A 20,563-nucleotide genomic window follows, 5' to 3' on the forward strand; every position below is an offset into this window, starting at 1 on the left:
ATTTATGGAATACGTAAACAGAAAGGATAATAACAAACAGTTTATTGCACTCAAAATCACGGGACAGTCCTTATTCCACTCTAGGTCGGCTCTCTCGGTACTCACGTTTCAGAGGATATGTGATCCTTTTTTTACACTTTTTGGGGTGTCTTTTTTTGTATTTTTAGTAAATACATTTTATTACAAATTATTTTTAATTCTTATTGTTGGGCGAATCACTGGGTTCCCATAATTTTGTCGAGTATTTACTCGACTAATAATAGAAAAGGAGATCATCGGCTTTCCATACTTTGGACGGTCCAGATTTGAAAGTGCCGGCCAGAGAAAAAAAATGTGTCGATTTTTTACTATGACACCAAACTTGTATGACCATTAGTTAGATCTAACGGAATATAGCAGAATTATTTTTTTAAGATCGTTACATTTCTGGGTCGAAATCCGATGATCTCCTTTAATAACCTTTCCAATTAAGGGTTTCATACACACTGTGTACATAAATTCCAATGTGTTTATCGAAAAAATTAAGCAAAATTAAAAATTTTGAAAAAACCCACGACGGTAAAAATCTCGTCGAAAAAGAATAAAATAACTCAAAACCCCCGACTTAACCCAATTATTATGTAACGAAATATTATATTAGACTTAAAAATACTTTCTAAAAAGAGTTGATATCTCGAGACATCGGTAATAGATATACTTAAGTACCTAAACAATGAATATGGATGTTTACAGTTTTTTCCTAACGTGTCTGTTTCTCGAAGATATACTTAAATGTAGCGATAATAATTTTACCATAATACATAACCGAGGAATAACCGTCGGGGGCTGATGATGAGATTGGAGTGGAGTAGGTAGATCCATAATTTTCTTTTCATAGTCTCATATCCCTGCTTTAAACGCGGTAAGAACCCGTTATTATGTGTTTTAATTATGATAATAACCGCGTAAACTTAAAACAATGTGTTAGGTACCTATTGTTCAGGTATTTTCTATTTTTTTCCCCCTCCCAGTCCAGTACAGAAAGACTGATCTAATTAAATAATGATAATAATATAATCCTGGAGGAGCTCGGTGGCGCAGCGGTAAACGCACTCGGTCTGCGATTGTTGAAGTTAAGCAACTTTCGCAAAGGCCGATCATAGGATGGGTGACCACAAAAAAAAAGTTTTCATCTCGAGCTCCTCCGTGCTTCGGAAGGCACGTTAAGCCGTTGGTCCCGGCTGCATTAGAAGTCGTTAATAACCACCAATCCGCACTGGGCCCGCGTGGTGGTTTAAGGCCCGATCTCCCTATCCATCCATAGGGAAGGCCCGTGCCCCAGCAGTGGGGACGTTAATGGGCTGGTGATAGTCCTGAACGGCCCCACCTTGACCTACAAGATGCAGAACACACAAACAGTAATGTTCTAGGCATTCCTTATCAGCAACGCCCAGGTATCAGGTATCAATGATAGATAACATTTTATCATACGCGAGTGTGATTCACAGAGCACAAAGAGAACTGCTAGTGCCGATTTGTGACACAAAATAACCTTTTTTTAATATAATTTATTAAAAATAATTATATTAATAAAGTTACCTATAGGTTGTGTAAAAAGTGTCCAGTGATTTGGGACAAAAGTGCGACAAACTTACCTAACATGAAGTTGGATTGTGAATTGTAGTCTTAAGGTTAATTAGTTGAGTTAAAGAGGTGTATTCGCGATTATTATGATGCAAAAACATTAATTAAATGGAAATATTTAAGTTCAAGCAACTATATTTAGATTTGCACTAACAGAAATCTGTATTTTGGAAAGAATAACATTTTAATTTGAACCAAATTTTTCATGCGATTGAAAAGTGTTCCAAAATTGACTAAGTACTTATTTATTTTTATAAGTCTATGATGAACTCACAACGAAATTAATTACGCAGTGAACTGCAGTGAATATATAAGATACTGTTTATAACAAATATTGGTGTAAGAATGAGTTTGAATAGGAAAAGTACGGAGAATGGAGATGGTGGAACGATCAGTAGAAATGCTAAAGACAGCCCCTGTTACTTCTGCAATGAAAACTTTGAAATGGGACATCTTCAGGTACGCATCCTACTTACTTATTTTTTTAAATACATTACTTACTACCTAGCGTCATAGAATAAGGAATACTTAACACTACGTACAGAAACGTAGGTACGTGAAGTTGAGTGATAGAGTGAGAAACAGTGTGATAAGACAGAGATGTGGTGTAAAAGACGATATAATGACTGAGATTGAGAAGGGAATGTTAGGTTGGTTTGGACACGTAGAGTGGATGAAGGATAATAGAATTGCAAAAGCGGTATATAAAGCGAAAGTTGATGGTAGGGCTGGCAGAGGAAGACCGAGAAGGACTTACTTTGAGCAAATTGGAGATGTCCTTAGAAAAGGTTTAATACGATCTACTCTGAACCGACGTGCGTGTATGACGCGATTTATGAATGTGGAGGAAGCAAGAGAAGTGTGTCAGGATCGAAGCAAATGGAATCCTATAGTCTCTGCTTACCCGGTGGGAAATAGGTGTGAGTTTATGTATGTATGTACGTACAGAACGGCAACTCTCCGTTCGCCACCAGCGACTAAGCTAGGTTTACCTCACCCCCTCTCGACCCTACTTTAGTCTTCAATCGTCAAACACAAATTCGCGACTATGATAACGTCAATGTGTAGTGTCTAAGTAAAATGAGGTGATTTGTACTCGGGAACAGCCTCCGTGGTCCAACAGCCTCCGTGGTCTAGTGGTAAGAGCGTTAGGTTCACGATCTGGAGGTCCGGGTTCGATTCCCGATGGGGACATTGTCGAAATCACTTTGTGAGACAGTCCTTTGTTTGGTAAGGACTTTTCAGGCTTGAATCACCTGATTGTCCGAAAAAGTAAGATGATTCCGTGCTTCGGAGGGCACGTTAAGCCGTTGGTCCCGGCTATTAGCCGTAAAAACACCTCCACCAACCCGCAGTGAGCAGCGTGGTGGAGTATGCTCCATACCCTCTCCGGTTGATTGAGAGGAGGCCTGTGCCCAGCAGTGGGACGTATATAGGCTATTTATGTATTATAATGTACTCGGGACCTCCGGATCGTGAGCACAACGCTCAACCACTGGACCACGGAGGCCGTTATATGTATAGAGTATTGATTTCACACATTTGGAATTCCTTATCTTCCATCAAGGATAAATGCATGATAAATTCGCGAAATCCTCTTGTAGGTAGCTCTAACTAGATAATTTGCTATAGTTATACCAAACGCGATATTATCTACACTTCTATCGATATATCAAATTAATATACAGGGTCTTTATATTATACGGAAGTGAAAACGAGTAAATTACGACTTAGGTGCCTTAGACAACAGCCTGCATGGTCTAGTCTCACGATCTGGAGGTCCGGGTTCTATTCCCGATGATGATATTATCGAAATCTCTTTATGAGAGTCTTTTGTTTGGTAAGGACATTGCAGGCATGAATCACTAGATTGTCGGGAAAAGTAAGATGACTCCGTGCTTCGGAGGGCAAGTTAAGCCGTTGGTCCCGGCTATTAGCCGTAAAAAACACCACAGCAGGGTGGTGGAGTACCTACGCTCCGTACCCCTCCAGTTACCAGCCACACGTCAATATCATTCACACACCATCCATGCCGGTCTACATGTATTCTAGGCATTTAGTCTATTTGAGTTCTTCAGTAAAAGTCCAATCTGAGACAGTATTTATTAGATAAGAAAAATTCGCGCACACGCATCCGATACAAAAACACAACAGCGAGAGATAGCACAGACTAGTAATAATGGCCGCGCACAGGCGCATAGACCTTTTTTTTTTGTTTTGGTTTTCCCCGAAGGGTAAGGCAAAGGGAACTATGCCCATACAGCCATGTCTTACGTATTTTTTTTCTTGATGAATAATGAAATGATGAAAGGTGATGATGATGAAACCTAAGCCCCCACCCTCGGAGTAGACTCCTACTCCGAACCCCAAACGAATTAACTCAAAATTCCGCATAAACTTTCGAGTTATGAAGCGGCTTCCTGGCACGAAGCGAAAATAGGCAGATACACTTTGTTCCTTGAATACTCCAATATAATAACACTCGCGAATGTCTTCCGACTAACTTAATGCGATCATTAACCACAAAACACCACTTCGTATTAATTATTTAGATCATTCAATGAAGAAAGCAACTGTCTCGTTCCCGTTTCCCGCCAAAAAGCCGCGCATAGACCAAAGATTGTTGCTAAAGTTCTTGTCAAAACAAACCATAGAGTAGAACAAATGTTATCTAAGAGTTTATACACATCATCACCAGACTGTTAACGTCCCCACCACCACGCGGGCCCAGTGCGAATTAGTAGTTATTAACGACTACTAATGCAGCTGGGACCAACGGCTTAACGGCTTTCCGAAGCACGGAGGAACTCGAGATGATTTTTTTTTGTGGTCATCTATCCTATGACCGGCCTTTGCAAAATTTGCTTAACTTCAACAATCACAGACCGAGCGCGTTTACCGCTGCGCCACCGAGCTCCTCAAGTTTATACACACTGACATGAAATAGTCACCTCTGGTCTCTGGTCTGGGTGCCTCTGGTCGCCCTGAGAGGACGGTCGGATGAGGTGTCGTTCGCTATAAGGACTTTTTTTTTTAGAACCACCTCAAGCTGTGCGGCAGCATCTTGGAGCAGTGTCCGCTGCGATGTGGAGCCTGGATCCAGAGGAAACATAAGGAGACACACACTAAGGACTGTCCGCGACTGGAGAAGGTTTGTGGTACCATACATACAGCGATGCGTCGATCAAATCAAAACAATGTATTTGCGAGAACACATAAAATATAAAAAAGGTGGTAAAATAATTTACATAACAATCCACGCAGGCGTACAAATATTAAAAAAACAAGTTACAAACAAAATGGTACCTACCTACATTGAAGATGCATTCGTCAAAGCTCGCTAAAATTCATTACATTTACAATACAAAGACTCGTTTTTGTACATAACATATTACATAAAATAATTACATACAAATAAATCATACAAACGGTGGCCTTATTGTTTTGGTAGCAATTTCTTCCAGGCAACCTAAATTTACTCGCCTATGGGATGATCCTTAGATGTGCGGAGTATCGATTCGCGCGAGTACATGAACAGCCGCTAACTAACGTTGCGTAAGTCTAGGACCTTCTACGCATTACACATCATCAATTTAAGAGCCACGCTCTTGTCGGTGTAGCATTTTCCATTCCAGTCTATCAAAGGCCAATTCCTTGACTTCCCTATAAGACACGACGTTAACCTTTTCTTTAATCTGTTCCATGTAAGCTCTTCTTGGTCTTCCCCTTCCTCTCTTTCCTTCTAGCTTTCCTTCTATGATGTTTTTAATGAATCGTCGTGTCTTATTAGGTGTCCAATCATCTTGCCTCTTCTGTCCTCAATAATTCTCAGTATTTGTCTCTTTTCCCTTACTCTTACTAGCACTTCCTCATTTGTAACCCTTTCTGTCCAACTTATTCTTTCCATCCTCCTCCAACACCACATTTCAAAGGCCTCGAGTCTCTCTCTGTCCTTCTGTACGCATTACACACGCCTCTATATTTTCAGACTCGAACCGCCTCGTCACCAACGCACGCCAGACTGCCAGACCCGGTGCCTCCGCCCAGCACCAGCAACCACACTTGGAGCCCCCGACCAGTCCCACTCGACGACTGCGTCTCGTACCTTGAGAAGGAAGTTGCTAATATCAAGTGAGTATGAGATACATGACCGGATCTACTTATGGGCTGATTGGGCTGCAGCCCAGGGCCCCGGGGTTACAAGGGGCCCCAGATCCCGCTAAAAAGTAGACCAGAATTAAAAAAAAAATGTCTGTTAAAATATTTTTTGCTATTAGTTGAGTATTAAGATAGGCCCCCAAGTAGTTTCAGCCCAGGGCCCCACAAATTCACGATCCGGCCATGATGGGATATACAGAATGTTAGTGATACCCTACCGAATCCTACCATAGGGATTTTATATATTTTTTAATTAACATACCTACCTAACATACCTAATTACCAACTTCGTTGGGTGTCGCAATTTGATTGTAATTATCTTTAGTATAAGATGTACTAGTATAATAATATGTGGGATTAATGTCGGGACAAACCCTTTTAGGGGTTTCCGATGTTAACTATTTAAAATGTAGCATTAAATTGTATCTATGATAAATAAAAAAAAAAAAAATTATGTTCCAAATTCAAAATTTGTTTAAATTTTTGATAACAAATATAATATCTGGTTTGGATTATCCAAACCTGAGTTTAAAAAATCGACGAAACGAGAAAAGTTAGGCACTTAGTGGCCTGCCCACTCTTTGCTCGTCTTGGCGGGGGCATTACAGTGTCCTAAAATTTTTCACTTTATAAGCATGTTATTAAAGCTAATAAAAACTAAAAATAAACATTTTGGTAAGAATTGGTGCTCTGATAAAACCGTTATCATGTTATTGTTCCGTATCTCAGCATTGTTTTCAACATACATTGGTGCTAATTCCTGTAAATACCATCTAATTTTATTTTAAGTTATATCTGTCATTTTCTTATCCGCCGAAAAGGAAAGGGACGGGTAATCGACAAGCATAAAATTTATGGAACACACGTCAATTTTAAGCACAAATCTAAACCAACCGTCTAAAAATTTTACAGCCGTCAATAACCCGACACAGTTAAGTAGACAGCACGTCAAAAAGATCGCATACCAGCGACGTCCCTTTTGATTCGCCCGGGTTATTCATTCATTTACTCATTCTTCCTAAAATTAAGAGTTGTGAATCATCCGTCCCTTTCCTTTTCGACGGATATGAAAATGACGGATATAACTTAAAATAAAATTAGGCGGTGTCTGCAGGAATCGGGGCCATTGTCGTTCATTACTTATTGCATTAAGGTTGCATAATAAAACGCTGCCAGTGGCGGCCCTAGCAAAATAAGGTGGAGAAAACCTCATAGTGGCACCCCTCAGCTCCTTAAAATACAAACATTTTCCATTAGTTTACAGCCACAGGAATCTTTTTTTTAAACCAAAGTTTTTCACTAGCACCCTGTATAATTGAACGTATAAGTTAATGGCAATAGGCTCGACATGACATCATCATCATCATCATCATCACCAGCCCTTTAACGTCCCCACTGCTGGGGCACGGGCCTTCCCTATGGATGGATAGGGAGATCGGGCCTTAAACCATCACGCGGGCCCAGTGCGGATTGATGGTTATTAACGACTGCTAATGCAGCCGGGACCAACGGTTTAACGTGCCTTCCGAAGCACGGAGGAGCTCGAGATGAAAACTTTTTTGTGGTCACCCATCCTATGACCGGCCTTATCGAAAGCTGCTTAACTTCAACAATCGCAGACCGAGTGCGTTTACCGCTGCGCCACCGAGCTCCTCCTTCAACAATCGCAGACATGACATCATCATGACTTAAACATAGCTGGCGAGGAATGGCTGCATATACAATACACCTCTACCTACCCCTTCGGTGATACAGGCGTGTTATATGTCATGTTATACTTTTCTCCTTTCACCGCCAGACTAGTCCTGACCGAAGAGGCAAGCCACCGCGAGATCCAGGCAACCGAACTAGAGACCCTCCGCTCCAAGTTGGTGCTGGTGGAAGAACGCAGCCAGCACTTCCTGTCTACCCTGGTGTCGCTACGAGCCGCGGTGGACGATGAGGCAGAAAGGGGAGCCAACTGGGCCGCGCAGTTCAAGCATGACTTGGCCAACGTGCAGCTGGCTTTGCAGGTAGCTTCTGTCTTAGCGGTAATCATTGCATTAGCAGGGGGGTTAAAATGGCCACATCGAAGCAATTCATGTAAGAAAGCAATATTGCTATTTGACATATGTTAGCATTGCGCACTTACTTTTATACGCGCAAATGTCAAATTACAATATTGCTTTCTTAGATGAATAGCTTCGATGTGGCCATTTTAACCTTCCAGATGTCACTTGGAAAGGTTAGGTTTAGATGTCTTTGGAATTACAGCTGCTAAAACTCACTAAGGAGGTACTTATACATTTTCTAAAAAGGTTAAGAAGTTCAAACCTGTTCCCTCTAACAAATGCATATGGGTATATGGCTGAGCATATGGCTTCGCTACTGAATAGGGTAAAGAGACCATATTGAAGACTATAGAGATCCGGAGAGGAAATATGATTGGCCACCTGATAGGACACGATTCATTTATAACAAACATTATAGAAGGAAAAATTGAAGGGAAGAGAGGAAGGGGTAGACCTAGGATAACATTTATGAAACAAATAAAAGAGAAGGTGCAGGTCGTGTCGTATCAGGAGGTGAAGGTTTTGGCGGGAAGAAGAGAGGAATGGCGGTTACTCCACCGACAAGAGCGCAGCTCTTAAATAGAGAGAGAGATATGTTATCATTGCAGTGGTGGTGAACAATTATAAAGTATACTTATATTACTACTTGCTTAACATTAGTATAATAAACACTACTCTATTCAGTAGCGAAGCCCTCTGCCCAAACTAGTCAAATCTGTAACTTTTTACTAAACGTCAAAACACAAAATTACTATGGAATTTGTTTCATACAATAATACTGTGACGTCATAGAAAAACGTGACAAAATGTCGCACGTATTATAATGATTTTCTTGATTAAAATTCATAAATATAAAATGGTTTTCGTTAGTTTTAGATCTGTCTTTATTTAGTAAATATAATTTCATAATTTATATTGAACCTAGTACAGTCATGAGCAATATAATGTACCCACATTAGGACTCTGTCGCACTAACATATTTGACATTTAGTGAGACTTACAGTTTAATCTGTCAAAAAAGTTAATGTGACATGGTACCAAAGTGTATACATATTAATGCTCGTGACCGTACTTACTATAATATACGTCTCTGCCTACCATTATAGGTATACTACGTAGGTAGTATCACAGACTCCGTGGAGTATCCAATAAGTTAATGTGACATGGTACCAAAGTGTATACATATTAATGCTCGTGACCGTACACGACCCATTGGCTCTAGGCTAATATTACAAAATGCTAGCAATAATGTCATCACAAATTATGGCAGGCCTATGGTGGCTCAGTAATAACCCTGACACGCGATAGAAAAGATACATTATTCGCAACTAGGAACACGGGTAATCACATTACTTGCTACCTAATACTTGTTTTCAATACACAGGAGCTACAAAGCCAGCAGCTATCGACGGTGATGCGGCTGGAGAGCGCAGTCAGCTCGCTGGTGCATGAGCAGCATGAACGAGAGCTGCTAGAGACAGCATTGACACAGCACGACAGCAGGATCCGTGCTGTCAACAAACTTGGTAACATGTTGATCTTATGTCATGGAATAAGAAATAATACTATGTATAGAACGGCAGGAGGAGCTCGGTGGCGCAGCGGTAAACGCGCTCGGTCTGCAATTGTTGAAGTTAAGCAACTTTCACAAAAGCCGGTCATAGGATGGGTGACCACAAAAAAAAAGTTTTCATCTCGAGCTCCTCCGTGCTTCGAAAGGCTCGTTAAGCCGTTGGTCCCGGCTGCATTAGCAGTCGTTAATAACCACCAATCCGCACTGGGCCCGCGTGATGGTTTAAGGCCCGATCGCCCTATCCATCCATAGGGAAGGCCCGTGCCCCAGCAGTGGGGACGTTAATGGGCTGGTGATGATGTTGATAGAACGGCAACTCTCCGATCCTCACTAGCGGCTGATTTAGGTTTACTTACCTCAATGTTGGCAACATCAAAGTCATATAATTATATTTTACTGTAATATATTTTGCTATGGCAATATTACAGGACTTACGCCACGGATTTTGCCGACGAGGCATGTTTTTATCTCGTTACCTTATGTAAATATTTCCTAGCAACATTTTTTAGCAACATCCCGAAAAGTTTTATTTACCGGAGTAACACTCACCCCCCACCCTTCGGTCTTAATTTAGTCTTCAAACGTATGGGCGTCAGGCGTCACACACACAGATGCGCGTGTACGATAACGTCAATGACGTCCCGGGCATAGAGCAACACGAACCTCCGCGAAATGGAGGTCCCTGGTGTGCTTATGTCTGAGGGGCGCTCCGAATGGCAGGCCGTGAGACCCCCTCTTGAGATTTCCAGACACAATAGTTAAACAATGGGGCTTGGATTTTAAAAGGACATTCGGTCATAAGACTTTAATCGAACGAATGTGTGCCTAACAGTATAGCGAAGTTGCATCCAACCGGCAAAGGTTGGCTACTGGTTATAGCAAAATGAGCAGTCTTTGAACGATTTGTATAAGTTGTAGGGGAAGTCGGTGTCATCATGACTAATTTAAGAGCCACGCTCTTGTAGGTGTAGCATTCTCCATGGCCCTTTTTTAGGGAAAAATAGGGCAGTGGTTTCCCTCTTGCCTTCCGCCCCGCAGTACTCTGAAACAAAAGTAAAAGTAGTCTGGAAGTAGGTGTACTGAATCAAAATAGCATAATCAATCATTTCCCATTTGGTATAAGATCCGTGGCATAAGAAGAGATGCCTAACGTCATCTAACTTCTCTTGCAGAGGAAGTGATAGAATACATAAAGCAAACTGTCGAAGAGGAGAGACAACTCAACGCTGAAAGCCGCGCGGCTTTGGAAGCTGAAGTAGTCGAGGCCAGACGGTCTTCGCAACAGGTCGCGCAGCTGGCCGACTTGAGAGTCCAGCTGCAGCATGCTGCTACTCCTGAGAGACCTGTGAGTTTCGGCTTCTACCATCTATAACCTTGTTCGTTAATATGGAACCTCTAATCTGAAACTTCAAGAAATCCGCACGGGATATTCACTCATACATGAACTTATGTTCACGACTATATCCCAATGGAGTAGTCAGAGGTACATCCATCGCAAGATGAACTAAGTATTCACTCATATTCCCCATCACTCAGCATTATCCTGTTTTTCACAGGACCCGCTTACCTATCCTGAATATTTGACAGGTCAGATTTTTTACAGAAGCGACTGCCTGTCTGACCTTCCAACCCGCGAAGGGACTTACCTCCGAAAACGCATTTTTCGGGAATGTGGGTTTCCCCACGATATTTTTCTTTACCGCTGAGCACGTAATAATCATTTATGAAAAAACATGAATTCGAAAACAAATTCGACAGTCAGTGGTTTACGCCTGTGCTGGATTTGAACCTGCGACATCTGCTGGACTGGGCTACCATGGCTCCCCCACACCTTCACTCATATTTTTCATTTTCTAACAATTTACACTGTTTATCAGACCCTTCTGCATTCCAGGCCCTAGATCGTCTGGCAGTGCTGGAAGTGGCCACAGCAGATGCTCGAGCGGAGTCAGCAGACCAGGCCGCCAGAGTCGACGCTATGGCCAGAGACTTGCGGGCTCTTACCAGGTCCTACCTAAAGGTGCGCAGCGAACTCGCCGACTTCCAAGCGAGAGTTAGCTTTGATAACCCTGAGCTGGGCGGGGATAATGGTGAGTATTCTTTACCTGTGTCCGTTGCGAGGTCGTTACCTTATCAGCTGTGGATAATGTTATTGACCCGCTAGAGGTCTCTGACGTAGCTCATGGCTCGGAATAGAACCGGGACCTTCTGATCGCTTCGGAATAAACATAACATAACATAACATAACATAAATAGCCTATATACGTCCCACTGCTGGGCACAGGCCTCCTCTCAATCAACCGGAGAGGGTATGGAGCATACTCCACCACGCTGCTCCACTGCGGGTTGGTGGAGGTGTTTTTACGGCTAATAGCCGGGACCAACGGCTTAACGTGCCCTCCGAAGCACGGAATCATCTTACTTTTTCGGACAATCAGGTGATTCAAGCCTGAAAAGTCCTTACCAAACAAAGGACAGTCTCACAAAGTGATTTCGACAATGTCCCCATCGGGAATCGAACCCGGACCTCCAGATCGTGAGCCTAACGCTCTTACCACTAGACCACGGAGGCTGTTCGGAGGATCGCTTCGGAATAGGAAGCTTAATCATTGTTCAGTTCAGGGTGTTAGTGACATTGTAACGAATACTGAGGGGGATGGTTCAGACCATGATTTCCGAGTTAAAATCAAGTGGAATTTTCAGTCTCTTTTAAAATTATTTTCAGTTCCATACTTTTGCGGCGGTAAATTCCACTTGATATCAACTCAGAATGACGGTCTTAATCATCCCTCAAAGTTTTCGTTACGATGTCACTAACACCCTGTATATTATCTATTTATTTACTTGGCGAAAGTTGTGTGTCAGGATAGTAGTAGTATTCCGTGGTTCCTGTTTACCCCGACGGGAAATAGGCGTGTTTTTATGTATGTGTTTTTATTTACTTTTCGTCTTAGTAACAGATATTCCCCAAAGTAATTGGTGCGAATTATGTAGATAGATATCGTAAGATTAATGTCGGAAAAGACGTAATCCTAAGAATTTCGTGGAATAATTATGAAGATTCTATTTATTTTGATTAATTATTGTGTTGTGTGCGTCTATAATTGGCAGGCATACCGGAACTTTTCTTATGTGTATTTTATATTGTGTGTTTGTGTATGTACTGCTGTTGATGTACCATAATAAATAAATAAATAAATTATTGTTTCTAGGTCATCTTATATGGAGGATAGACAACTTCACAGCACGAATGAAGGACGCTAAAGAAAATGATGCCATATTGAGTAGTCCCATCTTCAGGACCAGTAAATATGGATACACTTTGAAGGCAAGTTATACATTGTGTGCGTTTGAATCAACTAACTTTACTAGTGGTATCTAGTATAGCATTTTCCAACACAAAAATAAATGACGATTCAACGGGTTCGAATCCCGGTTTGAGCTCTAAACCACTGACTATGAGTTTGAATTCATGTTTGGATCATAGATGATTGGTATCACGTGGTTTTCAGAATTTTGATAATGGCAAAAGGCTGTTACATGGTAAAACACCTCTGCCTACCCCTTCCGGGATGCTGACACGCCGACGACGACGAGTTGGAAGCACCCAACAATAACTACCTCCTTTGATGTCAGTGACTCTCAGGCAGCCTGGTTACTGGACACATGACACAGCTAAATTTTTCTTCACCGAAAGTTTTTAGACTCTGTACTGTTGGCTCGCGCGCGTGCCTCACTTTCCCTATTCTATGTGCAGCTAGTGCTGAATGTGGTCTAACAGAAAGCTCGGTGAGGTGTGGGTTAATAGAGAGGGAATATCTATATTCACATAAATACACCAAGCGGGGCTGGGGCGCCTTTGGAATATAAGCTAGCGACATCTATTAAAGAGTAGGTTATAGATACATTGGTACCCCTTAGAATTCCCATACTAACTAGCGCCATCTATCATAGAGTAGCAGATTACCATTAGGAAGGTTTTCTCCATTCAATAACAGATGGCGCTGCTCGTAGTTACGCTACTCGCCGCTAGGTGGCGCTACATGTCACACAGCAAGGGAAAATGGAGAAATTAAATAATTATATGTCTATAACTATGCTGTCTTGTGACAACTACTTCTAAGTACTACTGTACTTGTGTGTTTATGTGTTAAATACGATTTCAGGCCGAAGCGAACCTCAACGGTATAGGCAAGTGGAAGGGCCGCAACATAACCTGTACAGTGAGACTGGTGGGAGGTCCGTACGACCCTCTGCTGGAGTGGCCGTGTGACCTTAATATCACCATTGTGCTCAAAGACCAACCAGCTAATAAGAACCAGGTAAGCAATATTTTTGGTGAAAAACAATGTAGACAGATTTACTACTACCGTAGATTGAACATCAGCGCTCCAAAAGTGGGACGCAAAGTTACTGTTAACATAGCGACGTTGACAGTACTTTGCCTCAGTGCGCGATTAGACGCCGAACTGGCAACACGGGGAAGTGCGTAGTAAAAACTTGCAAAAATAGAAGCTCAAAGCGAAAAAAAAAAGTGCATGTTATCATAGCATTAACATTTTAATTTTCGCAGTAAAACCCACCAAAATTATTATTTTAGTTTACACTAAAACAAGTAGGTACTAACGGTCAATCAGTCGCAGTATAACCCGACCGCGTTACGAAGCACCACGCGCTAATATACGCAATAAGACGATGCGTACTTTCTTAATTTGACACGATTTTATTGAAAGTATATATGCCGCTGTGTACGAATGTGTAGCTAAACAAGCGCCAAGTTTTCGGTGCATTTTTGTATCAAGCGCTGTATCTACGGTAGTGGTAAATCAATGAATATAGTTATATAGTTCATCATCATCAGCCCATTAACGTCCCCACTGCTGGGGCACGGGCCTTCCCTATGGATGGATAGGGAGATCGGACCTTAAACCATCACGCGGGCCCAGTGCGGATTGATGGTTATTAACGACCGCTAATGCAGCCGGGACCAACGTGCCTTCCGAAGCACGGAGGAGCTCCAGATGAAAACTTTCTTTTTGTGGTCACCCATCCTATGACTGTCCTTTGCGAAAGTTGCTTAACTTCAACAATCGCAGACCGAGCGCATTAACCGCTGCGCCACCGAGCTCCTCTATAGTTATATAGATATAATTGACGTTTTGTCGATCAGTGCTAACATGGCAAACCAAAAAGTCATGACTCATGTAACGACTACGTACTTACATCAGTAAGTAGTGACTGGGACCAACGGCTTAATGTTTTTTTTTGTAATAGTACCTTTGCCAGTGAACTCTTAACCTAATCAACCTGTCTTCCACCAGGCGATGGACATAGTAAAGTCCTTGCAACTCAGGCGCAAGTCTTCATCCAAGCGGCACGACTACGACGACGCTGAGAAGACCAGGTCCACAGAAGCCCTGGACAAGTCCGTGCTGCAGCTCAAGAGGCAATACATCTTCATACCGCACACCAGCCTCGATAAATTCGAGTATGTGAAGAATGATGTCGCATTCTTGGAGTTTATTGTTAACCAGTAGCATACTCCTTCCTTCCTAACTAAAGAGGTAAATTACCAACCTCATCAACCCTGGTGTCAGGGTTACTATTGAGCCGCCAAAGGCCCCTGACATGGCTCATGTAATGACTACTTAGTTACGTCAGTAACTAGTAACCGGGACCAACGGCTTAACGTGCCTTCCGAAGCACGGATCATCTTACTTTTTGGACAGTCAGGTGATTAGATTGTAACCTGTAGCATAGAATAGGGAATAATGCCTCTGATCTCTCCGCTCCCCGCCAGCGGCTGGAGGTTTACCTCACCCCCCTCAGTCTTACTTTAGTCTTCAACCGTATGGCGTCAGACGCCACACACACAGATGCGCATGTACGATAACGTCAATGTGTAGTGTCTGTGTAAAACGAGGGGTTTTGTATGAAGTGTCCGGGGTTAATTGTAATAACTTTTAAAATAAGTACTAGTTACTATATAATTGTTGTAAACCAAGATTTTAAATCCAATTAACACGTAGTGGAGCAGCGTGGTGGAGTATGCTCCATACCCCTCTCCGCTTGATTCAGGGGAGGCCTGTGCCCAGCAGTGGGACATAATCAATCTATGCGTTTATGTATTTATGTACCTATGCAAGATTTTAAAGAATATTTTTCATGTGACGTTTTTAAACTGTAATTATATATCTACAAAATTATAATATAAAATGTATTTAACTGCTAGTCAATAGATAAAAAGCGTAAGATGATTATTTCTTTTACATTTATGATTAATTTATATGAATTCTGTCACGTCTGTATGACTAACGAGCTGTGAGCTAAGATCACCACAGAATGGTCTCCGAGTAGAGACAGACGCAGGCGTGGAAGACCGAAGCGGAGATGGTGCGGGATGCTTTCCTGTAAGGCTGGGAGCATCCTGGAAAAAATTGAGGGAAGCCTTTGCCCAGCAAGGGGACATCTCAGGTTCGATAAGATGATTTGTGACAGTAACATTTTTAATTATTTTAAAAATAATTAATAAATAACATAAATAAATAGTGTTTAAAGTATAAATAAAAGTATTATATAATTTGTATACATGTTTTTATTTCAATCACACAAATTGACAGACGCATTAGACGTAGATATACTTATAGTACATAAATTATATTAAAATAATGGTGCTAATTCCAGTATACACCATGTAAATTTATTTTAAGTTATACCTGTCATTTTCTTATCCGTCGAAAAGGAAAGGGACGGGTAATCGATAACACACGTCAATTTTGAGCAGAAATTTGAACAACCTTCTTTCTCAAAATTTTACATTGGCTACTAACCTGAAAGCAGATTGGCCATGTCCTTAGAAGACCTGTGGAGGTCCCGTCCCGACAAGCTCTGACCTGGTGTGCGCGTGGAAAACGTAAAAGGCGCGGCCCAAAGAGACCTGGCGACGTTCGGTTGACCGAGAGTTAAAGACGCTCGGCATGTCATGGGAGCAAGCTACAGAGGCTGCAAAGGATCGCGAGGAGTGGAAATCTGTTATTCGAGCCTTACATCCCAACATCGGATAAAAAGATTAGAAGAAGACTAACTCGACAGAATTAAGATGACAGCACACGTCAGACGGGTTGCATACCAGCAAGATGCATATTTGATTCGCCCGGGTTATTCATTCATTCATTTAAAATTAACAGGAGTCTCCTTTTCTATTTTGGCGGATAAGTAAATGACAGGTATAACCTAAAATAAAGTTAGGAGGTGTTTGCAGGAATCAGGACCAATGTTAGTTTTATGATTATATAACAATCATTGTCAGTAGGGCTAACATCTTTCTTCTTTAACAACTTTCGCAAAGGCCGGTCATAGGATGAGTGACCACAAAAAAAAAAGTTTTCATCTCGAGCTCCTCCGTGCTTCGGAAGGCACGTTAAGCCGTTCGTCCCGGCTGCATTAGCAGTCGTTAATAACCATCAATCAGCACTGGGCCCGCGTGATGGTTTAGGCCCGATCTCCCTATCCATCCATAGGGAAGGCCCGTGCCCCAGCAGTGGGGACGTTAATGGGCTGATGATGGTGATGAGGGAATTTTGCCGGTTTTATCGACTCTGACGATATAACTATGTCGTTTTGTTGATTAGTGCTAATATGTGAACCCAAATAAGTCATGTCGTTCCGTCAAAATACGAACAAAATCACTCATGTTAGGGAAAAAAACAAAGTTATCGATTTCGACAATTTTTTTTGAATCGATGATGCATGTTAGCCCTACTGAACAGTCTTTGAGACATGCATGGCAATGAAAATCCTACTACTATAGTATACCTTAATACAACATACATTGGGTCCACTGTCAGTTTTCTGCTGGACACTGGATGGAAAAACATAAACTGCGTTCAATTGCATTAATGTGGTTCTGTAACTTAAGTGCAAATTAGACTAACACAGTTAGCTCGACCATTAGTTAGTGATTATTTAGAAGATATGAATGCATGGGATTAACTGTCTTAGAACTGATATTAGGCAGCTAAATTACTCAATTGTATACCAATATTTTATGTTTATTTTTATTTTTTTAAAGAACGTCTAGGGCCCTGTGCAGAGGTTTTTCTTGCAGCTTCTTTTCCCCGGCTATACAGGTTGTGAGAAGCTGCAGTAGTTTTAGGCGGATGAGATGTTCGTTATGTAAAAATTGACGATTCAAAGTGTAACTATGTTACCTACTGAATAAAGATATTTTTGAATTTGAATTCGGCGATTCAGCTCACCGCCTATCACGTTGGTCTAACAGAAAGACCGGTGACGTGTGGCTACTTAAGTACATCATTCTATGAATGTTTGAGGTGCTGACTACCCCAATTGTTATGCTTTTCGTCCTGGGCATTTCGCGCAACTCGAATAAGAGATAGTGTTTACTCCATCGTGATGTGATGTACTATCTTACCGATGGAACAATCTGTGCCCAGCAGTGGGACATACTAAGTTCACAGTCATTTTTAGAAAAAACAGTTGGTATACTTAGAACTTGAGTGAAGTATTATTTTATGGTTACACCATTATACAGGGTGTTAGTGATAACGTAACGAATATTGAGGGGGGTGATTCAGACTATGATTCCCAGTTGATGTCAAGTGGAATTTCCTGCCGGAAAATACGTTCAGCTGCTTGTCTTCCCGGGCATGTCGTAAAAACCGACAGAGGGATTGCGTCCTCTAACATGATGGACTAATGTTATGGGCGATAGGCTGATCCCTTATCACCATAAGGTTCATCATATCCATCTTAGGACTTCGTATCAACAGTGGCTGCAAGTTGTCTTTGATTACTTGTGGCTCTGCCCACCCCATTTGGGATTACGGGCGTGAGTTTATGTATGTATGTATGTAAAATACATGAAAATTTTAGTGTTTTTTAATTATTTTTAGTTCAATACTTTGGCGACGGACAATTTCACTTGATATCAACTCAGAATCTTGGTCTGAATCATCTCTCAAAGTTTTCGTTACGATGTCACTAACACCCTGTGTACACATTATTTTTATAGTTATTATATGAAAATATTTTTAAGTCCAATATAGAGGTAGAGGACGGGTCTAACAGTTCATTATAATATAATATTGTAATAAATCAAATATTTCATGCTTTAAAACATTATTGGCAGATCGATATATTCTTCTTTCTACAGCTATAATTATATTCATGAGGTTATGAAGACATCACACATATTAACAATAGCTCTGATTCCTGCAGAAACCTCCACTGTCTGAGCTGGGCATCCTCAGCACTCCTTTGTCCAGCCAAGTTGATACCATTTGTGGAAAATCTACAAATCACGTCAAAAACAAAGTTTGTTGACTGTCATAATGTTCAAATTGATATCGCATGCATCTGACGCAGGGAGGAAGGTCGCTAACCTGTGGAGATCGGTGCTACGACGACACCTTAGAGCAGGCTCTTGTACTGCGCCAGGAAGTGTTCCTCATCCTGCAGCGAGGAGTGCAGGTGCTCGTCCTCCTCCCCGCGGATGGCGGCCGACAGCCGCGCCAGCGCCAGCTCGCGCTCGCGGCGCTTGCTGCGGACGCACAGGGCATATCATGCTTCTAACTTCAAAACTGACAAAGTTTCACATAATCTTTCAGTCTTTCTTTTATCCCTTTATCCCTTTAGGGATTGTTGACGAAGGCGAAGACCAAGAAGAGCTTATGTAAGCTCAAGCAAGCGATTGAAGATACACAAAGTTTCTCTTCGCTTTTTTCCTTATAAGGAAGTGAAAGATTTGACCAAGATAGACAAGGTTGAAGAATGCTACACTGACAAGAGCGTGGCTCTCAAATTAATGATGAAGGATGAATGAATTGTCAAAAATACCATCTTAATGTCAAATTGCAATATTGCTTATTACATGAATTGCTTTGATGTGGCCCTTTTAAAGCCCAGATCTAACGCTAACAATGGCATTGATTGGCTGGAAGTTAACTAATGCAAGGCTTACCTTTTATCCTTCTTATGTTTTCTCGATCTCTTCTTGTCGCTGGTGCCTGTGCTTGTGGACGGGTTGCCTGCCCCATCTGTTAATAATAATAGTAAAACACTTTATTGCACACAACGGTACGGCCACGTCATGAGACGCCCAGAAGACCATATATATAGTCAGAACAGCCCTAAATATCCCGACGTCAAAAAGAGGGCGTGGAAGATCCCCCGCCACATGGTTAACGACGGTCCAAAAGGACCTGAAACAATTAGACCTGGACGCCAAACTGGCCCTTAACCGACCAACCTATAGAAATAGGTTAAGGAGAGCCGACCCTGTATAAGCGGGACAAGGCTTAGGAAGAAGAAGACTTTATTGCACACAAATTTACAAAACAATTACAGGATAAACTTATTCTAAGGTGGGCAAAGGCGGCCTTGTCGCTAAGAGCTATCACTGATGAGTGATTTCTGTTATATAAAAACCAATATTATTATTATTATTATTATTTAGGTTGTATTAATTATTTATTTACATTTCACGACTTAACAGTGCCAAGCGCCAATGCGCCGTGAAACTTTCAATATAAACAATAATATAATTAAACATTATGAAAGTTAGGTGTAAACAATATAAAAACATATTTAATTTTAACACATCATCTCGCAGAACCTCAGACACTCGCGACACACATACGTCCACTCACTCACAAACAGATCACACTCTGGTGCTGATGCAAGGAGTGCATTAAGCGTGTGCACGGCACGGAGGAGTGGCGAGTGTGTGCCGACGACATGGCCAGCAGGTGTAAGTGGTAGGGCTGCAGGAGGAAGGCCTAGGCCCCTGCTGTTAGAACCCTGTCGCACTACCATATTTGCTATTTAATGAGACTTACGGTTTAATATGTCAAAAAGGCTAATGTGACGTGGATTCAAAGTGTATACATATTATTACTCGTGACCGTACAGTCATAAGCAATATCATGTACCCACTTTAGAACCCTGTCTCACTATCATATTTGACATTTAATGAGACTTACGGTTTAATTTGTCAAAAAAGATAATGTGACGTGGTTTCAAAGTGTATACATAGTACTCGTGACCGTATATACCGCGATCAGATCCAGGATGTTTTAAAGAAATGCCAGGTCTAGAGTCTAAACTGGCAAGCATGCGTGAAGTTTAGATGAGTCAG

At 41.6% G+C, this 20,563-nt stretch overlaps 2 protein-coding genes across 4 annotated transcripts in view; one reads left to right on the forward strand and one right to left on the reverse strand.

Annotated features, from left to right (window-relative positions):
- LOC126375478 (NEDD8 ultimate buster 1-like) overlaps positions 1 to 20,563 on the reverse strand; it is a 78,150-nt gene that overhangs the window by 45,994 nt on the left and 11,593 nt on the right. Inside the window, exons 12-14 of one of the 3 annotated variants that reach the window (XR_007567597.1) lie at positions 19,388 to 19,463; positions 18,810 to 18,967; positions 18,650 to 18,718 (exon numbers count right to left, since the gene is read on the reverse strand). Coding sequence is in view for 2 of the 3 variants with exons in the window: in XM_050022431.1 (XP_049878388.1) it covers positions 18,838 to 18,967; positions 19,388 to 19,463 (206 nt within the window). In the remaining variant the exon portion in view is untranslated. Of the gene's footprint in view, positions 1 to 10,033; positions 10,448 to 15,977; positions 18,719 to 18,809; positions 18,968 to 19,387; positions 19,464 to 20,563 lie in introns of those variants that run through there. The other 2 variants (XM_050022431.1, XM_050022429.1) reach the window with 2 other exon arrangements.
- Positions 1,496 to 15,989, forward strand: LOC126375494 (TNF receptor-associated factor 2-like). Its single transcript, XM_050022451.1, has 10 exons — positions 1,496 to 2,082; positions 4,661 to 4,774; positions 5,612 to 5,754; positions 7,580 to 7,793; positions 9,217 to 9,358; positions 10,578 to 10,750; positions 11,300 to 11,495; positions 12,618 to 12,733; positions 13,572 to 13,727; positions 14,727 to 15,989. Exons 1-10 carry the CDS (start codon positions 1,969 to 1,971, stop codon positions 14,940 to 14,942), a joined length of 1,584 nt encoding a protein of 527 aa, XP_049878408.1. The 5' UTR covers positions 1,496 to 1,968; the 3' UTR covers positions 14,943 to 15,989.

The sequence above is a fragment of the Pectinophora gossypiella genome, chromosome 19 (genome assembly GCF_024362695.1).
Source record: "Pectinophora gossypiella chromosome 19, ilPecGoss1.1, whole genome shotgun sequence".
Classification (NCBI taxonomy): domain Eukaryota; kingdom Metazoa; phylum Arthropoda; class Insecta; order Lepidoptera; family Gelechiidae; genus Pectinophora; species Pectinophora gossypiella.

Coding starts and splice junctions, on each gene's coding strand:
- LOC126375494 (XM_050022451.1), top strand. CDS start 1,969: ATGAGTTTGAATAGGAAAAGTACGGAGAATGGAGATGGTGGAACGATC. Junction 11,496..12,617: donor TGAGCTGGGCGGGGATAATG/GTGAGTATTCTT, acceptor TATTGTTTCTAG/GTCATCTTATATGGAGGATA. Junction 12,734..13,571: donor AATATGGATACACTTTGAAG/GCAAGTTATACA, acceptor ATACGATTTCAG/GCCGAAGCGAACCTCAACGG.